Source organism: Triturus cristatus, chromosome 2_2, assembly GCF_964204655.1.
Source record: "Triturus cristatus chromosome 2_2, aTriCri1.1, whole genome shotgun sequence".
In the NCBI taxonomy this organism is placed as follows: Eukaryota; Metazoa; Chordata; class Amphibia; order Caudata; family Salamandridae; genus Triturus; species Triturus cristatus.
In genome coordinates, this window is record NC_140582.1 from 669806121 (window position 1) to 669828332 (window position 22212).

Sequence of the window (22212 nt, forward strand, 5' to 3'; positions counted from 1 at the left end):
CTCATGTTACACAGTTACACACAACACGCTCAGCAGATTAGACAGCATACTAGTGACTGAGCAACAGTATACAAAGCGCTGCATACCTCAATACATTTCTCTCGAATCACATGCCACTATTAGTGGGTGGTGGCAGCAGGGATCGATATCCCTCATGGACGCCTGTGGCAGAGGCCCTGCAGGACATGGTCTTTCGTTCGGATATTAGAAAGGCCGTAGAGAACTACCTTGAGCATATTTGGGGGTCCATGGGCATGCAAGCAACCAGGTAGGAGGACCTGAAGGCAGTTGTGAGTGGGGAATTATGTCTAAGAAATATGACATCTGATGACAACCGACACAGAAAGTGACGCATGACAAGCAGAGAAGTAGGCCCAGGATGGGGCATGCCAACCTCCCTCAAGGCCCCTCTTGACACTTGATTGTGAAATAGCGACCCTCTGGGACGCACTCAACAGGCATACCGTCCAAGAATATCGAATGAAGTTCCATGCTGAGGGAGACAAGTATGGGTGACTGTTTGCCTGGATTATAAAATGAGAGGCCCCTCTACTTTAATCTTATCTCTAAATAGGCCAGATTTGACGAGAGCCATGGCACAGAGCAGTATAAATGTAGCCCTAGCGGATTACTTGGCTCAGCTTTATACAAGGCCGGCCAACAACGACCAGACTCGCCGGGGGAATTTCTGACCAGTCTTCCTGGGCTCTCAGAAGAGACAGTGCAGGGCTAGAAATGGAAATCACACGAGAGGAAGTGTTAGCCATCATAATCAGTCTGGCCATAGGGAAGAAACCAGGAGGAGAAGGTTATTCATTGTGTTTTAAGAAGCCTATGGTGAAATATTAACAGATAGGCTACTAGAGGTAAATGTTGAGGCCTTCCGAAACAACACTCTGCCCACAACCAATACCAAAACTATAATCTTTATTGTCCCAAAGCCCGACAAAGACCTTACTGAGATGGCCTTCTATTGGCCCCTCTTGATGCTGAATATAGAAACGAAGATGTTCTCCCTGGTGATGGTCACCAGACTTTTGCCTAAAGTAGGAGTACTTGTGCACGAGGACCAATGTGGGCTTATACTGGGTTGTAACACCATGATGATGTATGGTGCCGCTGCCATGTCCATGAATGTCCTGACATTCATGAGAGACGAGAAACTGGGTGGAACCCTGGTGGCTCTCAATATTGGCAAGGCATTTGACTCTCATGTTTGAAGTCTTAGCTGCGATGAAACTTGGCCCTAATATTTTAAAGTGGATAAGACTCTTCTAAACTGACCCAACAGTGAGGGTACATTCAGTGGGAAGACTTTCTCCACCATGGACCATAAAAGGGGAATAAGACAGATGCCCCCTGTCTCCATTTCTTCGTGCCCTGACAATAGAACCCCTGGCCATAGACCTAGCTTGATACTGAGACCCTGAGACAAGCAGATGGTGGACATGATGCACATTGTCTCTATGTACGCTGACAACACCCTGGTACATCTCATCAATCCTGAGGAGTCAATGCCAGTCCTCTTTTAGGAATTGGAAGTCTTTGAGGGTGTGTCTAACTCAGCAAATCAGTACTATCAGCTAATTATGGGAAGGGTCATGAGGGACCTAGAGATCTCCATTGGCTTTTGCCATAAACTCCCCCTCTCGATAATGCGTAGGGTGGCACTTGCAAAAATCGTCCTTTTATCCAGATGTCTTTATGCACTATGAAAGACACTGTATCCAATATTGGGAACAACCTTCCGTGAATTGGACAGTATCTTGGTCTCCCGAGTTTGGGTTGGAGGGAGAAATCAAGTCTGGCTGCAGGTTCTGAAACTGAGCAGAGAAATGGGTGGACTTGGCCTACCAGACCTAGAACTTTAATATATGGCATCACAGCCTCAGCATGCAGCAAATCGGTGCAACTATGAGTCAAACTGGGAGATCCATCTCTTGAGGGTTACAGTGGAGGAGGATATGCTACCAGTTTGCCTAATGCCGAGTTGGAGACAGCCTGAGGATGTCCCAGACGTAGTTGTGGTGGTCGCAAGGATTTGGAAAAGAGTGTTAGAGTGTTTAAGAGCCCGCTATTTAGCAGGCCCCTACCTTTGGATGGTCTGCTGCTGGTCCATTACTCTAGGCACATGGATGAAGGCACATGGATGAAGGCCATTACTCTAGGCACATGGATGAAGGGAGGATGCCGTCTTTTGGGAGACCTCTGTCCCGCAGGGACGTTCTTGACATTTGAGGAGACTGGAGTGAGATTTGGGATCACCACAGGACAGTTCCTATAATTTTCTAAATTAGCACGCATGGCACAGAACTGGTCGGGTTTCTCAGATACCCCACAGGTATCACAAATGCTGGAGGTGTTCTATGACGAACAACAGGGGTGAGGAGTGGTGTCCCGCATCAATCAAGCACTGATGGCGGCAGCCGATACTACTTACAGCACAACAGGCCTGGGATAGGGATTTGCAGAATCCTTTGAGGAGTGCTAAATGGACACAGGCGTATATTTCGAAGATATGGCCAGCAACTCTGGACTTAAGCTCTCGCACTTCAACTATCTCCACCAAACCTACTTGATGCCAGACATGCCACACAAAATATACCACACCAGGGCGTCGACGTCCAAAATGTAAGGAGCACGCCACCATATTTCTACACATGCAGAGAGTAAATGGGATACGGGAAGGAGGTGGTGAGGAGAGTGGTAAGGGTGACAGGAGTTTGCATCCAACTGTCGGTCTGCCACTGTCTACTGGGCATGATACCCAAACCCAAACAGGGAAATATGCAGTATAGATTTGCAAAACTGGGTCTCCTACTTGCAAAATGCTGCATAGCAATACGCTTGGTATCCAATAACGAGCCCACAGTCCAGAAATGGCTCAGGGACATGCTAGAATGGGTCTTAGCAGACAAACAGCATCAAAAATAACTGCAAACTAATAAGAAGGTCGAGGAAGACCTAAAAGGCTGGACGGACATGATGACCCAATTAAAAGATGACACAGAAAGAGCAGAGGGCCACCTGAACCAGGAGGGAACAGAGGAGGAGTAAGGAAAGCATGAATGGCACTTGGATGCATAATGAGATCCATACTTACGCTGGGAAAGCACTGCAGTGGTAATATAGCTGCTACTGGAAGCTGCCCCTAACACGTACATGGGGAAGTTGACTTAGAACTGTAGTGTACGTTCCTTAATAGTTAAAAAAATATGTATTTTTATTTTAACTAGCTAAATGTACTACTACACAATTACCACACTTACTGATGAAGATGGTCTGCATTATGGCCAACCTCATATCGAAGGACACCAGAAGAAACCATAAAAATCAGTTAACTGGAGAGATTTCCACAAGCAATGCATACTTCTAGAGATGTTTGAGCCATCACAAAATGTATAAAATCTACCTAAAAGATGTTTGCAAATTGGCAACTTGGAAGTTACATTATTCAGTGATTAAGAATTAACACATTTGGGCCCATCAACATTTGATATATTAAACAATGTGTGTATATACTTATACCCTATACAAGGAACACTATCGTTGATGCTGCAGTACTGTTTTAGTTTACTGTTCTCTGAGTACTATATTTTGTTCTTATGCCTGTCACTGTTGGTTTTACTGAGATCATATTACAATTCTTATGTTCAGTTGTTCAAAATGTTTTCAAAATGGACTTTTCCCATGTGAACTGCTCCCCCCACTGCCCATATAAGTAGATTGTTGGCCATTTTTATATATTCATCAGTAGGTTCATTCAAAACAGTTGACTTTGTCACTGTTCTCTATAATCTGTTGGAAGTCTTCTGATCAGTTGTTAGTAAATTAATGCTCAGTGTGTATTTGTTGTGTGGCATCTGATACCTTTATATTTGTTATGCTACATTAAATGAATCTGTGAACCAGGCCACTGTGTTTTAGAAGGTATTATTCTTGCCATGTATTCCAATCAGAACATAAATAAAATACATTTTCTTCGACATCTTCAAGTACTACAGAGATATGATCCATTCATAATGAGGTGTCAATCCAAGACTAAGGGAAGCAGTTTCAACTGTGGACAGTATCAAACCAGATTGTAATGGGCAGTGCTTCATTTTTAGCCCCACGCATAACAAGCAATGTTGGGCTCAGTGCACACATGATGACTTTATTGGAATACGAGGTAGGCTTAACAAAGTGATAAGTAAATCAACCCTGCTGTTAAGACCTTATTTTTCTTAACACATGTATGGACTTGTAACACACACTTTAAATGGTATTATCACTATGCAACAAAAAACAGGTAAATACATACTTGACAGATGTGCAGTTGAAGACTTCTTGTAATGAAAACTGTTATCATCCTCGGCTTGAAATGAATGTGGAGGTGGGTGACGAACAGCAAGTTCCCCCAATGTAGGTTTCACGTTAAATCGTTCTTGGACACAAAAAAATTACAATTACTCAGATACAGAATGAACACTGACCAAATCAAATTGTGAGACTGATTCCATCAAGCTGAAAGCAATTCAATGAGCAGTGGAAAGACGTACTTTGAGTTTCTCTGAGTATGTGAAAAACAGCTGAGCATGATGAGGATAAATGACTTCCTGAAGACAGCAATGGTTAAGACCATTTGCTGCAAAGCATTCAGACACTTCCAGCACCCGGCGAGAATGAATGCACGAACTCCTCTTCGTTGGTGAATAGAGATTTTTATTACTCCCTTCTACCTGCCATGACGCGTTTTGGTCGGTAAGACGGCCTTGATCATAAATATGATATATATGAGTACGAACTTGAACCTGCAGTCCTCTCTCTATGACCGCAATCATTCTTCAATGGGAGGGACTGTGAGATCATTCAAAAACCCAGATGGCGTTCTCTGTCACACATAGCTGGCATTGAGGAGGCAAGGATGCTGAAACGCGCCTGCCAGGTGTTACAGCGATGGCGGCTATTATACTAAGCTTGATGTGTCCAGATGGTGAGAATAAAGCTTAACCAAAGGGGATGATGGACGGAGTGTTGAACATTGCAAGCACTCACCCCCAGTCAACTGATCTGGGTTTAATCCATCGTCATTCTTTAGCTCACTCCGCCACCCCAGTTCAGACATGGCCATATGCCCTGTGCCTCATGGGAACAGTCCAGCCCGAACTGCCAAGCCATGTCTTCTCTGGACCGGAAAAAGCATCCTGGGACCGGCTTCTGGCTAATCAGCCGTCATCAGCCGGGCTAGCTTGAATCCAGGGCAAAGCGAGCAAGGGACCCACCTCAGGGCACCCCCTGCCAACTTGGGGCAAACAAAGTAAAAACCAAAGGGGATGATGGGCGGAGTGTTGAACAGTCCAGCCCGAACTACCAAGCCATGTCTTCCCTCGACCGGAACCAAGCATCCTGGGACCGGTTTCTGGCTAATCAGCGTCATCAGCCAGGCTAGCTTCAGCCCGTTTCTCTTTGGAAGCGGGATATATATATATATATATATATATATATATATATATATATATATATATATATATATATATATATATATATATGTTAGCCAACAGGTTTCAGCTACAAACAAAATAACATATATTGGCGCGTACACACTTCAAGTAATATAATGAAACAATTAAGGCAAGTGATAACACTACAGTAGTTGGGGGAAGTAGTAGAGAAATAATCCAGCAGTGACACCAGTCACTCAGGAACAGGTCCTTGTTTAATTTCCAATAAAGTGAGCCCACAACAGCAGAGCCACCTAGACAGGTCAGAGGACTGCAGGAAAATGGTTAAACCAGCAGCTCTCAGAACCTGCTTCGTGCTCTATAGAATACATTTATACAAAATAATGGGGTAACCCTGTGTCCCTCAGAACCTGGGTATATGTATTATACGGATACAATGGTTCTGTCGGGGAATTACAATTGCTTTGGGATGTTCACAATATAAATGCATTACATGTAACATGTATCCATGATTTAGGAAAAGCAATGACAACACCCAAGCAATACTTTTGAATCGATATTTTTAAGAAAGAATAATGAATAATTAGGGCTACAAAAATACAATTGACAGAAATGTGAAGAAGAAGTGACATGTAAAGGTGAATACAAACGATACACTTAATACACTTAATATAACAAACACGATTGGGTAGAAGTAATTTTTGGAAGATTGAGTCCATATACTTGATCACATACGCATCCTGTTCATGTATGAATTGGTTTTGGAACTGAGACGTTGTGTGGACTCATGGTGTACGTCGACGTTTCGACCCTATGTTAGGCGCAAAATTTTTAAAAAGCGTCACGGCGGGTCTTCCTCGGGACGAAGGGGTAGAAGTGTAGCCCTGCGCAAAAATCAATCAGTGCGCGATGCAGTGACTCGGACTGAGAGCTGGAGAGATGCTTTTTCACCAGATCATGTAAAATTACTCGACTGGCTTTAAAGGATTTAATCACCTGGCAACCCTCCCAGACTTTCATGACCCGTGTCACTCTGGAGGTCAATTCATACCGACCTTCGTTAATTAGAAGCCCAATTCACGCGCAGTGATTGATTTTTGCGCAGGTCTACACTTCTACCCCTTCGTCCCGAGGAAGACCCGCCGTGACGCTTTTTTTAAATTTTGCGCCTAACATAGGGTCGAAACGTCGACGTACACCATGAGTCCACACAACGTCTCAGTTCCAAAACCAATTCATACATGAACAGGATGCGTATGTGATCAAGTATATGGACTCAATCTTCCAATAATTACTTCTACCTGTTAGACCTGTCAGCCCTTTGGGTGGTCCCTCCTCATCATTATTTATTTTGTCCCACTTTTGCCTCAAACCCTGTTAGAATTTTTCCTTTTTGGGAACCACCAGACTTTTTAGTGTTGCTGCAGATTCAGGGAGCCATTTTATCTACCCCTGGAACTTCTGTCTGAGGGCCTGGAGCACAAAATGGTGGCCACCTGTGACATCACCAGCACCCACTGGAACCTACTAGAACCTTCTGCAACATTCCGGAGCCCTGTGACAGTTGGAGGCGGTTTAGAATGTTGGGAAGCTAAGACAGAGAGTTGGCAGTTGGAGCTGGCAGTTGGCACCTGACTGGTGAAGAGTGAGCAGCAGAAACTTGAAGGAGGAAGGAGTGAAGCAGCAGGGGTGGAAACTTGTGCCTGGAGTGGGGTCCATAAACCCACCCTTGATACTAGTCCCTACTGACTGAGCCCAGCCTGGAGCCCTGTGTGGGAAGAAGCAAGAAAAACCATCTTAAGGACCTGGACAGCAGGAACAGGCCTTAGAATCCAAGAACAGCAAGATCCTGACCTGGATACTGGTTTCCCTGGAGGCCGACGTCGAGAAGCCTGAGACCCGGAGCCCGAGGTGGAGAAGCGGCGCTGACTGGAAAAGCAGACGTCGTACCCGGAGCCGCCAGAGGTCGAGAGAGGGCGCCGACGGAGGTCGTAGAGAGTACCAGAGGTCGTGGAGGAGGTCACCCGAGGTCGAGTGAGCGGCGTCGACGGGGGAGTGAAGTCCGCCCTCCGGAGTCGCCGGAGACCGAGGTGAAGCGTGCCGGAGGTCGGGAGTGGAGATCGCACTCCGGAGTCGCCGGAACCTGAGGAGAGGAGCACCGGAGGTCGGGAGTGAGGTCGCACTCCGGAGTCGCCGGAACCCGAGGAGAGGAGCACCGGAGGTCGGGAGTGAGGATCGCACTCCGGAGCCGCCATCGAGCCAAGGCCGGCCGACGTCATCGAAACTGAGGTCGCCATCGGACCGGAGCCGCCCGAAGTCGACATCGAGCCAAGACTGCCCGACGCCATCGAATCGGAGGTCGAGATCGAGCCGAGGCCGCCGACATCGATCCGGAACCGCCTACCGGCGTCGTCAAGAACTGACATTCTGCCGAGGCCGCCGACATCGAACCGGAACCGCCTCACGGCGTCGACACGACTCCAGCGGCGTCGGAGCTTCAGAAAAAGGGCAGTAAGTGGAATAGAGGGCGCCTAAGGCCCTGTGGAATCCTGAGAGACTACTCTAGGGGTTAGAGAGGTGCTGGAACCAGATTGATTGTGCCAGGGGTGAGCTGAGACTAATCCAGAGGGGTTGTGTAGAGAGAGAGAGCTAGGTCTCTAGTATTCCCCCCTTGATCTACCTCAGTTTAGGCCTCAGCCTTGTCCAAGCTAGGGAGCAGACACCCTCAAGCCATCCACCTAACCACAAGCTGTGCCTGGGCCAAATCAGCCCATAGTAATCTCAAATGTGATCTGATTCTTTAAGTGTCACTGTCAGCTTTTAATTATTTATGGAGAGCACTGTATTTATTGTATTTAACTTATTTATTGCTTCACTGTATTTATTGTTCCACAGTATTTATTGTCGCACAATATTTATTGGTTTGCAGTATTTATTGCCTCAGAATATTTAATTGCCTGTATGTATTGCACTTATATTTATGCCTTAATTATTTATGATCACCCCTATTTATTGAATCATTAAGCCAGTATTTATTTGACCTGCACTATTTAAAAAGCCTTGTATATTGTGATTGTGTTATTATTTATCTAATCAGCAACTAAGAGAAAAAGAAGATAAAAGGAAATATTTTCATAATTTTTACGGTGTAGAGTCGTTTTTGGAACGGATGCACGCATGGTTATTGTATGGGTATGTCGTATGCTTAGCACGGTGCCTGATTCCTGACCACTCGAGCCAAGCTACCACTGTGTGTCTGGAGAGACCCCGTTACCACCACCCTTTCCGGTGTGGGAGTGGAGTATTTCCAACATTAATTGGTGTTCAGCGGTGGGATAGAGCTGTGCCTACGTATACTCAACAATAACTGTGGGTAGTCCATAGGCCTACACCGGGAGTTTTCTCAAAGCGGCCTTCCTAATTGTGAGTTTTTGTTTTTCCAAATTTACTCTGGTGGTGGGAGGAGGTATTATATAAGGTACCCCCCTGCATAGTTACTGCAAATAACTGTCCTCTGACCTGAGTGGGCAAGATGGAGTTTGTACTGGAGAATTTAGAGACGTACACTGTGGCCCAACTCAGGGAGTTTTGTCAGCGAGAGGGGGTGTATTGTCCCCCAGGAGCAAAGAAGGGTGCACTCCAAACCAGCTTAAGGGCTTGGGGGGAGGCACGACGAGAAAGCAAGGCTGAGGAGGAGGACAGGGATAGAGAGCCCGACAGTGAGGGAGCTGGTTTGTACCAACCTGAGGTGGGGAACCTGTCAGCGGGGCCCAGGACACTTTCCAGGAAGGGCAGCAGTGCCTCTAGCGGTGGCTTGTCTGAAGTGGAGTTAACAGACCGGAGGGAGAAAAGACAGCTCACATGGGACTTAGCAAGGCTGGAGAAGGAGAAGGAGGAACAGAGGATGGCTCATGAGATAAGGCTGAAAGAGATAGATCTTCAGATCCTGAGAATCGGGGCACACCCTGTACCTAACGGTGGCAGCGAAGAACGAGAGTACACCAGGGAACCCAAACCCTACCTGCCAAAGGACATAGTAGCTAGCTATGGGGTGGGTGACGATATCGCCAAGTGGCTAGCGGCCTATGAGGTCTCGTTAAGGGCCCATGGGGTTCCAGAGAAGTACTGGGGAGGGGGATTGTACAAGTACATGCCTCCAGCTGGTAGGGATGCATTATTGGCCCTCGAGGAGGATGAGCAGACCCACTACCCCACCATGAAACTGGCGCTCATAAGAAAGTTTGGACTAACACCCGAAAAGTACAGACAGAAGTTCAGGGGTAGTCACAAACTGGGCACACAGAATTGGGTGGACTTCCTGGACTATGCAAAGAAGGCACTAGAGGGTTGGATTCAGGGCAGTGAAGTGAGGAACTACGAGGGGTTGTTTGATCTAGTACTGAAGGAACACCTGCTCGAGAAATGTTTCCCTGAACTGCGTCAACACCTGGTGGATAGCAAGCTGACCAGTCCCCGGAAGCTTGCTGAGGAGGCGGACATTTTAGCTAGTACCCGGGTGTCCACAAGGGGGACTGGAGGGGATACTCAAAAGGCCGGACAGGGCGCCCCTCAGAAGAAAGAGGGAGGGGAAAAGAAAAAGGAGTTCTCCAAAGGCCCCCAAAATAACTTCCAAGGGAAGGGAACAGGATTCACCCCTAGGGCTAACCCACCCAGAAACCCTAATCCTGGCCAGAGTCAGCAGCCAAGGGTTGTCCATTGCTACGAGTGCGGTGGCGTTGGACACTATAAAGGAGATCCGAAGTGCCTGAAACGACCACCCCCTCCCATTGGAGGAAAGACCCCCGGAGTAGCTAGTGTAGTGCTCGGGGAGGAGATGCCCTTAACTAAGGGAAGGGAGTGGGCGGGTGTCACTTTAGTGTCCCTGGGAGAACGGGAGATGGTTCCTAAGATCCAGGTGCCCGCAAATACCGTAAAGTATGGGCAGTGGGTCACCATCAACGGCCAAAGAGGGGAGGCTCTGAGAGACACAGGAGCCAGTATGACTATGGTACGTAGCCAACTGGTGTCTCCAGAGCAGGTAATTCCCGATGTACTCCACCCAGCCGCGATGGCTGACGGCAGAACAGGCCACTATCCGGTGGCCGAGGTTCCCTTTGAATGGGGGGGGTTGCAGGTTCACTTCGAGTTGCCGTCAGCCCTGCCGTGCCAGTCGATTGTCTACTGGGGAATGACATGGAGCACAATGCTTGGAAGGAGGTGGAATACCGGACTCATACTGAGATGCTGGGTACACCTGACTGGGCCTGTGTGAGCACAGGGTCCGCGACTACCCGGAGAGGGAGTTCGTTTCGGCTGGAGCCTGGAACAACGGCCCAGCCGGCTGCCAGTCAAGGGGATAACCGAGGACAGGAGGAGCCTGCCTCGGCGTCCACACCCCGTAGGATGGATAGGCCACCGGAGGTGGTGGACCAGGAGTCTGCGGTGGGGGATGTTACCAAGCTGGAGGACCTACCCATCCCGGCCGAGTGGCACGTGGAGGGAGGCCCGTCCAGGGAGGAATTCTGCCAGGGCCAGAGGGAGTGCCCTACCCTTGAGGGGCTGAGGCGACAGGCCGAAGCCCAGGCAGCAGGGAACGTTGAAGGGAACTACAGTGTTTACTGGGAGGATGGCCTCCTCTACAGTGAACCCAAGGCACCCCTACACGGATCGTCACGAGCCTTGGTAGTCCCTCAACGTTATCGAGCCTTCCTTCTGGAGTTGGCTCACGAGATCCCATTGGCAGGACACCTGGGGCAAGACAAGACCTTCGCCCGTCTTGTCCCACACTTTTATTGGCCTCAGATGAAAGTGTCGTCCGATACCTACTGCCGGACATGTGTGTCTTGCCAAGCCAGTGGGAAAACAGGGGTGAAGCTAAAAGCTCCCCTGGAACCACTTCCTGTCGTTAGCACCCCCTTTGAAAGGGTGGGCATCGATATTGTGGGTCCGTTAGATCCACCTACTACAGCTGGTCACAGGTTTATCCTGGTTCTGGTGGATCATGCCACACGGTACCCAGAGGCAATACCTCTGAAGACCATAACAGCACCTGTTGTGGCTAGGGCCCTGATGGGAATCTTCACCCGAGTGGGTTTTCCCAAGGAAGTTGTGTCCGACAGGGGGACCAACTTCATGTCAGCGTACATGCGGGCGATGTGGAAGGAGTGTGGAGTGACATACCGGTTCACCACTCCTTACCACCCCCAGACCAATGGTCTGGTGGAGAGGTTTAACAAAACCTTGAAGGGCATGATCAGTAGTCTGCCTGAAAGCCTGCGGAGGAAATGGGACGTCCTCCTACCCTGTCTACTCTTTTCTTACAGGGAAGTGCCACAGAAGGGAGTGGGCTTCAGCCCCTTCGAGCTTCTGTATGGGCACCCTGTACGTGGACCTCTCAACCTGGTGAGAGACGGATGGGAAAGAACTCCCAGGAAGCTTCCCCAGGATGTGGTGAGCTACATGCTGGCCTTCCGGAGCCAAATGGCTAAGTTGTGGAAGCAAGCTTCTGACAACTTGGAAGCCAGCCAAGCAGTGATGAAGGCGTGGTATGACCACAATGCTCACCAGGTGGAGTTGGAGCCTGGCCAGAAGGTGTGGGTGATCGAACCAGGAGAGCTTAGCGCCCTCCAGGATCGCTGGTCAGGACCCTTTGAGGTGTTGGAGAAGAAGGGTAAGGCTACCTACTTGGTGGACCTGAAGACCCCTCGTCAGCCCCTACGAGTGTTGCACACCAACCGCCTCAAACCCCACCACGAGAGGCCCGAAGTCATCTTGATGATGGTGACTGACGGAGGAGAGGACGTGGAAAGCGAGCCTCTCCCCGATTTGTTTGCGTCTCAAGAAAAGGATGGGTCGGTGGAGGGAGTGATTCTCTCCCCATCTCTAACTCCTGAACAGCGGGAGGACTGCCGCCAGGTCCTGGGACAGTACTCTTCGTTGTTCTCCCTTGTCCCGGGTAGGACTCACCTGTGAGTCCATGACGTGGACACAGGAGACAGCCCACCTGTGAAGTCCAAGATCTACCGGATGTCAGACAAGGTGAAGGCCAGCATTCACAGTGAAGTCACTAAGATGCTGGAGCTAGGAGTGATCGAACCTTCTAGCAGCCCCTGGTCCAGTCCGGTGGTACTAGTACCAAAAGCTGCACCACCGGGTGCCCAACCAGAACTGAGTTTCTGTGTGGACTACCGGGGACTGAATTCAGTGACCAAAACTGATGCTCATCCGATCCCTAGGGCGGATGAATTGATTGACCGGCTGGGAGCTGCCCAATATCTAAGTACCTTTGACCTTAATTCTGGGTACTGGCAGATCTCTTTGACTGATGGAGCAAGGGAAAGGTCAGCCTTCTCCACGCCCAATGGCCACTACCAGTTCTGTGTGATGCCCTTTGGGCTCAAGAACGCACCTGCCGAGGAGGAGCCTAGCGCGCATCCAAGATGGTCGCGTGAGCACAGGGCTCCCCGGACCCTCTCTGCTCCTCGGAATCTATCCTGAGAATATCCTGACGTGGCTTATGGAATCTGGGAGATAAAGACCAGCTGAGCATATATCTCTTTTCGAAACTCAAATCGGACCTGGGAATCCTGAGTTGTCGCCGTCGGAACTTTTGGGACCCACCCGACGGAGGTGACCGGGGTGAAGGTGACCCGAGGGGCCGGGCTGCAATTGAACAACAGCGGCTTCAGCGCGGTGCCAGTTGCCGATCCACCACTTTCGGTTTCGGTTTTGCACTTCAGGAGACCGGCAGGGGGGTGCGCTCGGGGTGGCGAGGTGCTTCCTGGGCCTCTGAATGAGGTTTTCTTTCACCTGCTACTAGAGTGCCTATCGCCTCGGACCCCCTCTACCGACATTTTGTGGTCTTCTTGCTGGTGCCCTTACACCTCTTGATTGGGTGTCCCCTTGAGTGACCGTGTTCACATGGGGGGCAAAGGGGGTCCTGAGGGCCGCAAGACCAAGGCTTCCCTCCGCGGGGGAGCAGTCCAGAGCAATAACATGGACCGATACACCCAGGGCAGGGGGCCCTCTGGCGCTGCTGGCCCCCCCTCGGATACTGCGGAGGGAGGCGCGACCGTCTCTACGGAACTATCCCTGCAGGACATTATGGGCGCCATTGAGGGCATTAGGGAAACCATCGCGACGCAATATGAGGCCCTGGCCCGTAAGATTGACACTGTCGCGATTGATGTCACCCTGATCCGGGCCGACCTCTCCAAAACTAACGAGAGGGTCCAGGCTCTCGACACACGGACCTCCACCCTCGGTGCGGAGGTGTCGGATCTGCGGGCCGCGCTTGGAGACATCAGGGTGGTCAACGATCATATGGCCCGGTGGCTTGAGGACTTCGAGGGACGGGCCCGACGCAACAACATCCGCGTCATAGGTGTACCGGAGTCCTCTGACGGCCGCCCGGTTGACCTCGTGGTCGAGGAACTTATCCTGAAACAGTTGTCCCCGGCTGGCCTAAGTAAGTTCTTTGCCGTGGAGCGGGCCCATCGAGTTCCGGGCGGTCGGCCACGGCCGGGGGCCCCCCCGAGGCCTATCGTGGCCAAACTGTTCTACTACAGGGACCGCGACGCTATTCTGCAGGCCTCACGGACCCACGGCCCGGTTCGTCATGAGAACTCGACCATCAATTTTTATCCGGACTTCACGCAACTGGTCCAGAAACAACGGATGGGATTCCAAGGGGTGAAGCGTCGTCTCCGCGAGCTGGGCCTAAAGTATTCGATGCTCTACCCTGCAAAACTCCGAGTGGAGCATGGGGATCGGACAGCCTTTTTTGACTCTCCCGTGGCTGCAAGTGACTGGCTGGACTCTCTGCCGGACGGAGGTGGCCGTCCCGGACCCTCTGCGGGCACCGCGGGTGACGGGTCCCCTTTAGAATGACTTTTGGTCCTTGATTTTGCCGTTTTGCACTGTACAGTCGGGTCTTATTTCACTTGCATATTGTGTTTAACCAGGACCAGTGAGGGGGGCGGGCGGGGACGGGTCCCTTACCTCCTCTGGGGTCTTTTCGTAGAATGGGGTTAGAGGGGCGACAGGCACACTGCAAGTTGGGGGTTTTTTTTGGCCCGCAGGGGTGCAGGGTGGGGGGAGTTGGTCCTGGGGTGGGGTTGGGGGGGAGGTGGGGTTGTTTTGCTGTGTGTTTTTTGTTTACAGGGCGAGGTACTGATTTTTGTCCACATTTGGGAACTGTGCTGCAGGCTGGGGGACCCTTGATCTATTGGGGGGGATGGGGGGGGACGGGTTGAGGCTTATGACATGGAACGTCAATGGGTTGGGGGACCGTATCAAGCGGGGTGTAGTACTGCAATATTTGCGTCGTTTGACTCCTGATGTGGTGTTTCTCCAGGAGACGCATCTGGTTGGTAATGTTTGTCATGCAATGAACAGGGGGGGATACCGCCTCGTGGCCCATTCTGGCTTCACAACTGGTTCCAGGGGGGTGGGCATTCTCCTGCGAACCTCACTTCCGGTGGAGATCACTAAGATAGTCTCGGATGACAGAGGGCGCTATGTGTGCTTGATTGGGAGGTGGGAGGGGCAGCCCCTTGCCCTGGTTTCAGTTTACGTCCCCCCGGGCCTCCAGAACTCCACCTTCACTGACTTGGGTCGAATGCTGCTTGACCTTCCGGACAGCCTCCTGCTCATGGGCGGGGACTTTAATTCTGTGGTTTCGGGTGAACTGGATCGTCATCCACCAAGGACCCTCCCCGCTGCCCAGGCATGGCTGGGTGGGATGCTGGATACCTTCGGCCTGGTGGATAGTTGGAGATTAATGCATCCGACCCAATGTCAATTCACCTTTCACTCGGGGGCGCATGGGAGTCTCTCTAGGTTAGACTACTTCCTTATGCCCGCGGCGCAGACTGGTCGGATTCGTGAGGTCAGGCACCTGGCGCGGGGTATCTCCGACCATTCTCCGCTGTGGCTTCTTTTCGACACCGGGCCGCGGTCTGCAGGGCGGATCGCTCCCATTAACCCATGGTACCTGCGAGACCCTACGACTCGTGACAGCCTGGTCAAGGCTATGGACCAATACTTCCTGGATAACGAGGGGTCGGTGTCGTCTGCAATGTCCCTGTGGGAAGCCTTTAAAACCGTGATCCGCGGACACGCCCTTTCCCAGATAGTGGTGGCTAAGAGGGTCAAGAGTGAGGCAGTGGTGAGGCTGGAGACTGACATAGTGGGGCTGGAGTCGGCCTTGGAGGCGAATGTCACTCCGGACGGGCTCCATGCCCTCAGCCTGAAACAGTTTGAGTATAGGTCCCTGGTCACTGACGCGGCCAAAACTATGTATAGGGAGCAGCAGGGTCGACTGTACGATGCCGGGGACAAGGCGGGAAAGTTGATCGCGTGGCTGGACAGGAAGGAGAGAGTGAATCGTGTGGTCCCGGAGTTGCGTGCTGCGGATGGTGTGTGTGTGACGGAGCCTGACGAGATTGTGGAATGTTTTGCCGACCACCTCCGGGCTGTGTACTCCCCAGTGACTGACAGGGATGAGGACGACTCTCGCCTTCTTTTGAGGGATATCGCCTTGCCCGGCCTGTCCGTTGAAGACCGTGAGCGGCTGGACGCCCCCTTGTCGGCGGATGAAATAGCGACCGCGATCCGCTCCCTTCGCTCGGGCAAGGCTATGGGTCCCAACGGTCTGCCCATTGAGCTATATAAATTGCGCCCTGATAAGCTTGCGCCCTTCCTCAGTCGCATGTTCCGTGAGTCTCTGGCGGCGGGTTCCCTCCCGGCCGACCAGCGTTTGGCCACGATAGTCGTTATCCCCAAGGAGGACAAGCCGCGAGACCGCTGTACTTCTTACCGGCCTATTTCACTGCTAAATGCGGAGCCTAAGGTCCTGGCGAAAGTCCTTGCCAATCGTCTGTTGAGCGTCGTGTGCGATCTTATTCATCCGGACCAATGCGGATTCATCCCGCATCGTAACACCGCTCTTAACTTGCGGCGTCTTCACGGCGCCCTTGCCAGGGCGGAGCTCCTCTCCGAACCGGCCGTGCTGGTTTCTTTGGATGCCACGATGGCTTTTGACACCATCGAGTGGCCATTCCTCTGGGCTGTCTTGGCTAAGTTTGGCTTTGGGGAAGGATTTATTGGCTGGGTGAAGCTTCTTTACACGGGACCCATGGCTCAGGTGGTGGTGAATGGGCGGGTCTCTCGGCCCTTTGCCCTCGGCAGGGGCACGAGGCAGGGATGCCCTTTGTCCCCTTTGCTCTTTGCTCTCGCCCTGGAGCCACTCGCGGCTTGGCTCCGCTGGGAGCCCTCGCTTAGGGGGATCCGGTGGGCCCCGGGCTTTGAGGATCGGGTTTCGCTGTATGCGGACGATATTCTCCTATATCTCACCTCACCGCGGCAGTCGCTCAACGTCCTCTTTGACGTTTTGACTTCCTTTGGGAATAATTCGGGCCTCACGATCAATTGGTCTAAATCCTGCGTCTATCCGATCTCCGGTGGTCCTCCTCTCCTGCCGCCTCGGCTTCCGATCCAGGTATCTCTGAGCGGCTTTAAGTACCTGGGGATATACGTTTCGCTGGACCCGGTGGCTCGCTATGAGCAGAATCTCCTGCGTCCGCTTCGGCGATTGCGAGAGGACACGGCCCGGTGGTGCAGGCTGCCCCTGTCCCCGCTGGGTCGGGCCGCGCTGTTCAAAATGATGTCCCTTCCCAGGTTCCTCTATGCACTCCAGAATTCCTTCGACGTCATCCCAGTGGCCTACTTTCGGGAGGTGGAGAGCCTGCAGAGGAGATTGGTGTGGGACGGGCGGGCGCGTATTGCTCTTGCTAAGCTTACTCTCCCCTGGTACGACGGGGGCATCGCGCTTCCCGACATTCGCAGGTATTATTGGGCCGCGCAGCTTTCGGCCATCAACCATGCCACGTATGCGCCTGGCCTGAATCCGGCGTATGAGATGGACAAGTTCCTGCTTCCCGGCGGGGACTATAACAGGGCGCTTTACTCCCGCTCGGCTGGCCGGACCCTTACGGGTCCTACTAAGATTGCGGTGCGGACCTGGAGGGCTGCCACTGCGGCCACGGGCTGGAGTGAGCGACTGACATGTGCTACTCCTTTGTTTGCCTCCGATCGCCTGGGGAGCCTCTGGACTACGAAGGGGTTTGACCAGTGGGATACGATTGGTATCAGCAAAGTGGGAGACCTGTGGTATAAGGGCGCGGTTAAGACTTTCGCGGCTCTTCAGGCCGAATATGAGCTTACGGACAGGGAGTTCTTCCGCTATGCCCAAGTTCGACACGCCCTGCTTTCAGTCTTTGGAGAGGGGACCAAGATCCCGGTTTCTTCGCCCCTCGAGGACCGCATACTTGACGGACATGTCCCTGACAGTACTATTTCTTTAATTTATAAGAAACTGATTAATCATCGGGCTGACCTCTTGGTGCGCCTTCGGGAGGCTTGGACGGGGGATGGGGTGGAATTGGACGACGAGGACTGGCAGTCTGCACTGTCGTCCCCCAAGGAGGTCGCCATTCCGGCCCGTCTCCGGTTGGTACAGCTTAAGATTCTTCACCGGGTGTATGTGACGGGTCCTCGCTTAGTCTCGATGGGATATTCCGATGATGGGCTCTGTAAGCGGGGTTGTGGGCTCAGCGCCACCTTTCTCCATATCCTGTGGGAGTGCCGCGAGGTGGCGGACTACTGGCGCCGGGTACATACGGTTATGGGACAGGTCACTGGGGTTGTGCTGCTGCCGGAGGTGCGTCGCTGTGTCCTGAATGTGTGGGAGCCCAATGATTATAGCGCAGCTCAGACTCGGTGGGCGGCCCTGGGGAACAGGATTGCCAAGAGAGATATAGCGCAGCTTTGGGGTGCCCAGCGGCCGCCCACCGTGTCAGTATGGAAGGAGAATATGGACTGGTGTATGTTCAGGGAGAAGACTGTGTATGTTGCCCGTGGTAAGCCGGGGGCATGGGGCAGAATCTGGGGGCAATGGAATGCATATCGCGGGGGTATCTGTACGCCCCCCCTGGTGGACACCGATATCGCCATGTCCCCCTGACCCTTGACGGTTCCGGGCACCTTTTGGAATGACTACATATGGACGTTCGTTTCCCTTGGCCCCCCCCCCCCGTCCCCAGCCTCCCGGTACTCCTTCCTTTCGCGTGCTGCTTAATGGTCTGAACTGGAGTTCCCCGGAGGAAGCCTGACCTGCACTGTTTGTCTTTATGCCTCGCCTTTTGTTTTTCTTTTAGTTTTTTGTGTTTGTTGGACTTAAGTCTCCTGTTCCTTTAGAACTATCCGGAGTCACTACGGGGCCGAGCCCCGGGAACCGACTGCAGCTTTGATAAATGTATATTTTATTCTGTACTTAGCGGCCGGCCCTGGTTGTTGTAGGCCCGTGCTTGTAATCGAATTATTGTTCAATAAAAACTTTTTAAAAAAAAAAAAAAAAAAAAAAAAAAAAGAAGAACGCACCTGCCACGTTTCAGCGCCTGGTAAACCAGATCCTCACCGGAATGGAGAGTTTCTCTGCTGCTTATCTGGATGACATAGCCGTCTTCAGTAACAGCTGGGAGGATCACTTGCGTCACCTGCAAGCTGTTCTCCAGGCCCTGAGACAAGCTGGATTGACGATCAAGGCCAGCAAGTGCCAGATCGGGCAGGGGTCGGTAGTGTACCTTGGACACTTGGTGGGTAGGGGAGCGGTGCAACCCCTCCAGGCGAAGATCGAGGCCATCATGGCCTGGGAACCCCCCAAGACACAGACTGAGGTCCGAGCTTTTCTGGGCCTCACGGGATACTACCGCCGCTTCGTGAAGGGGTACGGTACCATCGTAGCCCCCCTCACGGAGCTCACGTCCAAGAAACAACCTCGACGGGTAGTCTGGACGGAGGCTTGTCAGCAGGCCTTTGTGAGATTGAAGAAAGCCATGTGCGAGGCCCCGGTCTTAAGGGCCCCAGACTTTTCCAAGGAGTTCATTGTCCAGACAGATGCATCAGAACATGGCATTGGGGCAGTGTTATCGCAACTCAATGAAGAGGGTCTGGATCAACCCGTGGTCTTCCTATCCCGGAGACTACTTCCCAGGGAACAGAAGTGGAGTGCAATAGAGCGTGAAGCCTTTGCAGTGGGATGGGCTCTGAAGAAGTTGCGGCCATACCTGTTTGGCTCGCACTTCCTGGTTCAGACCGACCACAGACCCCTTCGTTGGCTGATGCAGATGAAGGGGGAGAATCCCAAGTTGTTGAGGTGGTCTATTTCCCTACAGGGAATGGACTTTCAGGTGGAACATCGGCCTGGAGTGGACCACGCCAATGCAGACGGTCTCTCAAGGTATTTGCGCCTTAGTGATGAGAACTCCCAAGGGGTTGGGTAGCTCTCCCCACTTTCAGCTGGGGGGGGCGCGTGTTAGACCTGTCAGCCCTTTGGGTGGTCCCTCCTCATCATTATTTATTTTGTCCCACTTTTGCCTCAAACCCTGTTAGAATTTTTCCTTTTTGGGAACCACCAGACTTTTTAGTGTTGCTGCAGATTCAGGGAGCCATTTTATCTACCCCTGGAACTTCTGTCTGAGGGCCTGGAGCACAAAATGGTGGCCACCTGTGACATCACCAGCACCCACTGGAACCTACTAGAACCTTCTGCAACATTCCGGAGCCCTGTGACAGTTGGAGGCGGTTTAGAATGTTGGGAAGCTAAGACAGAGAGTTGGCAGTTGGAGCTGGCAGTTGGCACCTGACTCGTGAAGAGTGAGCAGCAGAAACTTGAAGGAGGAAGGAGTGAAGCAGCAGGGGTGGAAACTTGTGCCTGGAGTGGGGTCCATAAACCCACCCTTGATACTAGTCCCTACTGACTGAGCCCAGCCTGGAGCCCTGTGTGGGAAGAAGCAAGAAAAACCATCTTAAGGACCTGGACAGCAGGAACAGGCCTTAGAATCCAAGAACAGCAAGATCCTGACCTGGATACTGGTTTCCCTGGAGTCCGACGTCGAGAAGCCTGAGACCCGGAGCCCGAGGTGGAGAAGCGGCGCTGACTGGAAAAGCAGACGTCGTACCCGGAGCCGCCAGAGGTCGAGAGAGGGCGCCGACGGAGGTCGTAGAGAGTACCAGAGGTCGTGGAGGAGGTCACCCGAGGTCGAGTGAGCGGCGTCGACGGGGGAGTGAAGTCCGCCCTCCGGAGTCGCCGGAGACCGAGGTGAAGCGTGCCGGAGGTCGGGAGTGGAGATCGCACTCCGGAGTCGCCGGAACCTGAGGAGAGGAGCACCGGAGGTCGGGAGTGAGGTCGCACTCCGGAGTCGCCGGAACCCGAGGAGAGGAGCACCGGAGGTCGGGAGTGAGGATCGCACTCCGGAGCCGCCGGAAGTCGCCATCGAGCCAAGGCCGGCCGACGTCATCGAAACTGAGGTCGCCATCGGACCGGAGCCGCCCGAAGTCGACATCGAGCCAAGACTGCCCGACGCCATCGAATCGGAGGTCGAGATCGAGCCGAGGCCGCCGACATCGATCCGGAACCGCCTACCGGCGTCGTCAAGAACTGACATTGTGCCGAGGCCGCCGACATCGAACCGGAACCGCCTCACGGCGTCGACACGACTCCAGCGGCGTCGGAGCTTCAGAAAAAGGGCAGTAAGTGGAATAGAGGGCGCCTAAGGCCCTGTGGAATCCTGAGAGACTACTCTAGGGGTTAGAGAGGTGCTGGAACCAGATTGATTGTGCCAGGGGTGAGCTGAGACTAATCCAGAGGGGTTGTGTAGAGTGAGAGAGCTAGGTCTCTAGTATTCCCCCCTTGATCTACCTCAGTTTAGGCCTCAGCCTTGTCCAAGCTAGGGAGCAGACACCCTCAAGCCATCCACCTAACCACAAGCGGTGCCTGGGCCAAATCAGCCCATAGTAATCTCAAATGTGATCTGATTCTTTAAGTGTCACTGTCAGCTTTTAATTATTTATGGAGAGCACTGTATTTATTGTATTTAACTTATTTATTGCTTCACTGTATTTATTGTTCCACAGTATTTATTGTCGCACAATATTTATTGGTTTGCAGTATTTATTGCCTCAGAATATTTAATTGCCTGTATGTATTGCACTTATATTTATGCCTTAATTATTTATGATCACCCCTATTTATTGAATCATTAAGCCAGTATTTATTTGACCTGCACTATTTAAAAAGCCTTGTATATTGTGATTGTGTTATTATTTATCTAATCAGCAACTAAGAGAAAAAGAAGATAAAGGGAAATATTTTCATAATTTTTACGGTGTAGAGTCGTTTTTGGAACGGATGCACGCATGGTTATTGTATGGGTATGTCGTATGCTTAGCACGGTGCCTGATTCCTGACCACTCGAGCCAAGCTACCACTGTGTGTCTGGAGAGACCCCGTTACCACCACCCTTTCCGGTGTGGGAGTGGAGTATTTCCAACACTACCCAATCGTGTTTGTTATATTAAGTGTATTAAGTGTATCGTTTGTATTCACCTTTACATGTCACTTCTTCTTCACATTTCTGTCAATTGTATTTTTGTAGCCCTAATTATTCATTATTCTTTCTTAAAACTATAGAATACATTGACATCATTGGTGTTGTCAAAATAGATCTCTCTATGCTCTTTGCTATAGTTTCTATAAGAGTCTGATTTATACAGTTTATTATCCTTTCCTGCACCTTTTTTGAAAAACAACTGAAAACAAACTGGTCTCATATGTAAGAAAATGAGTTACTTACCTGAAATTTCAGTTATCCAGGAATGGTATCTTTCATAGATTCACATGCTTGAAGCATCCCCGCCGTCGAGGTGG

General features: G+C 51.6%; 1 protein-coding gene across 1 annotated transcript in view; it reads right to left on the reverse strand.

Moving 5' to 3' along the window:
* Positions 1-22212, reverse strand: part of SPATA4 (spermatogenesis associated 4) — a 226303-nt gene that overhangs the window by 15325 nt on the left and 188766 nt on the right. Inside the window, exon 5 of the mRNA XM_085641866.1 lies at positions 4304-4426. Coding sequence (XP_085497992.1) covers positions 4304-4426 — 123 coding nt within the window. The remainder of the gene's footprint in view (positions 1-4303; positions 4427-22212) is intronic.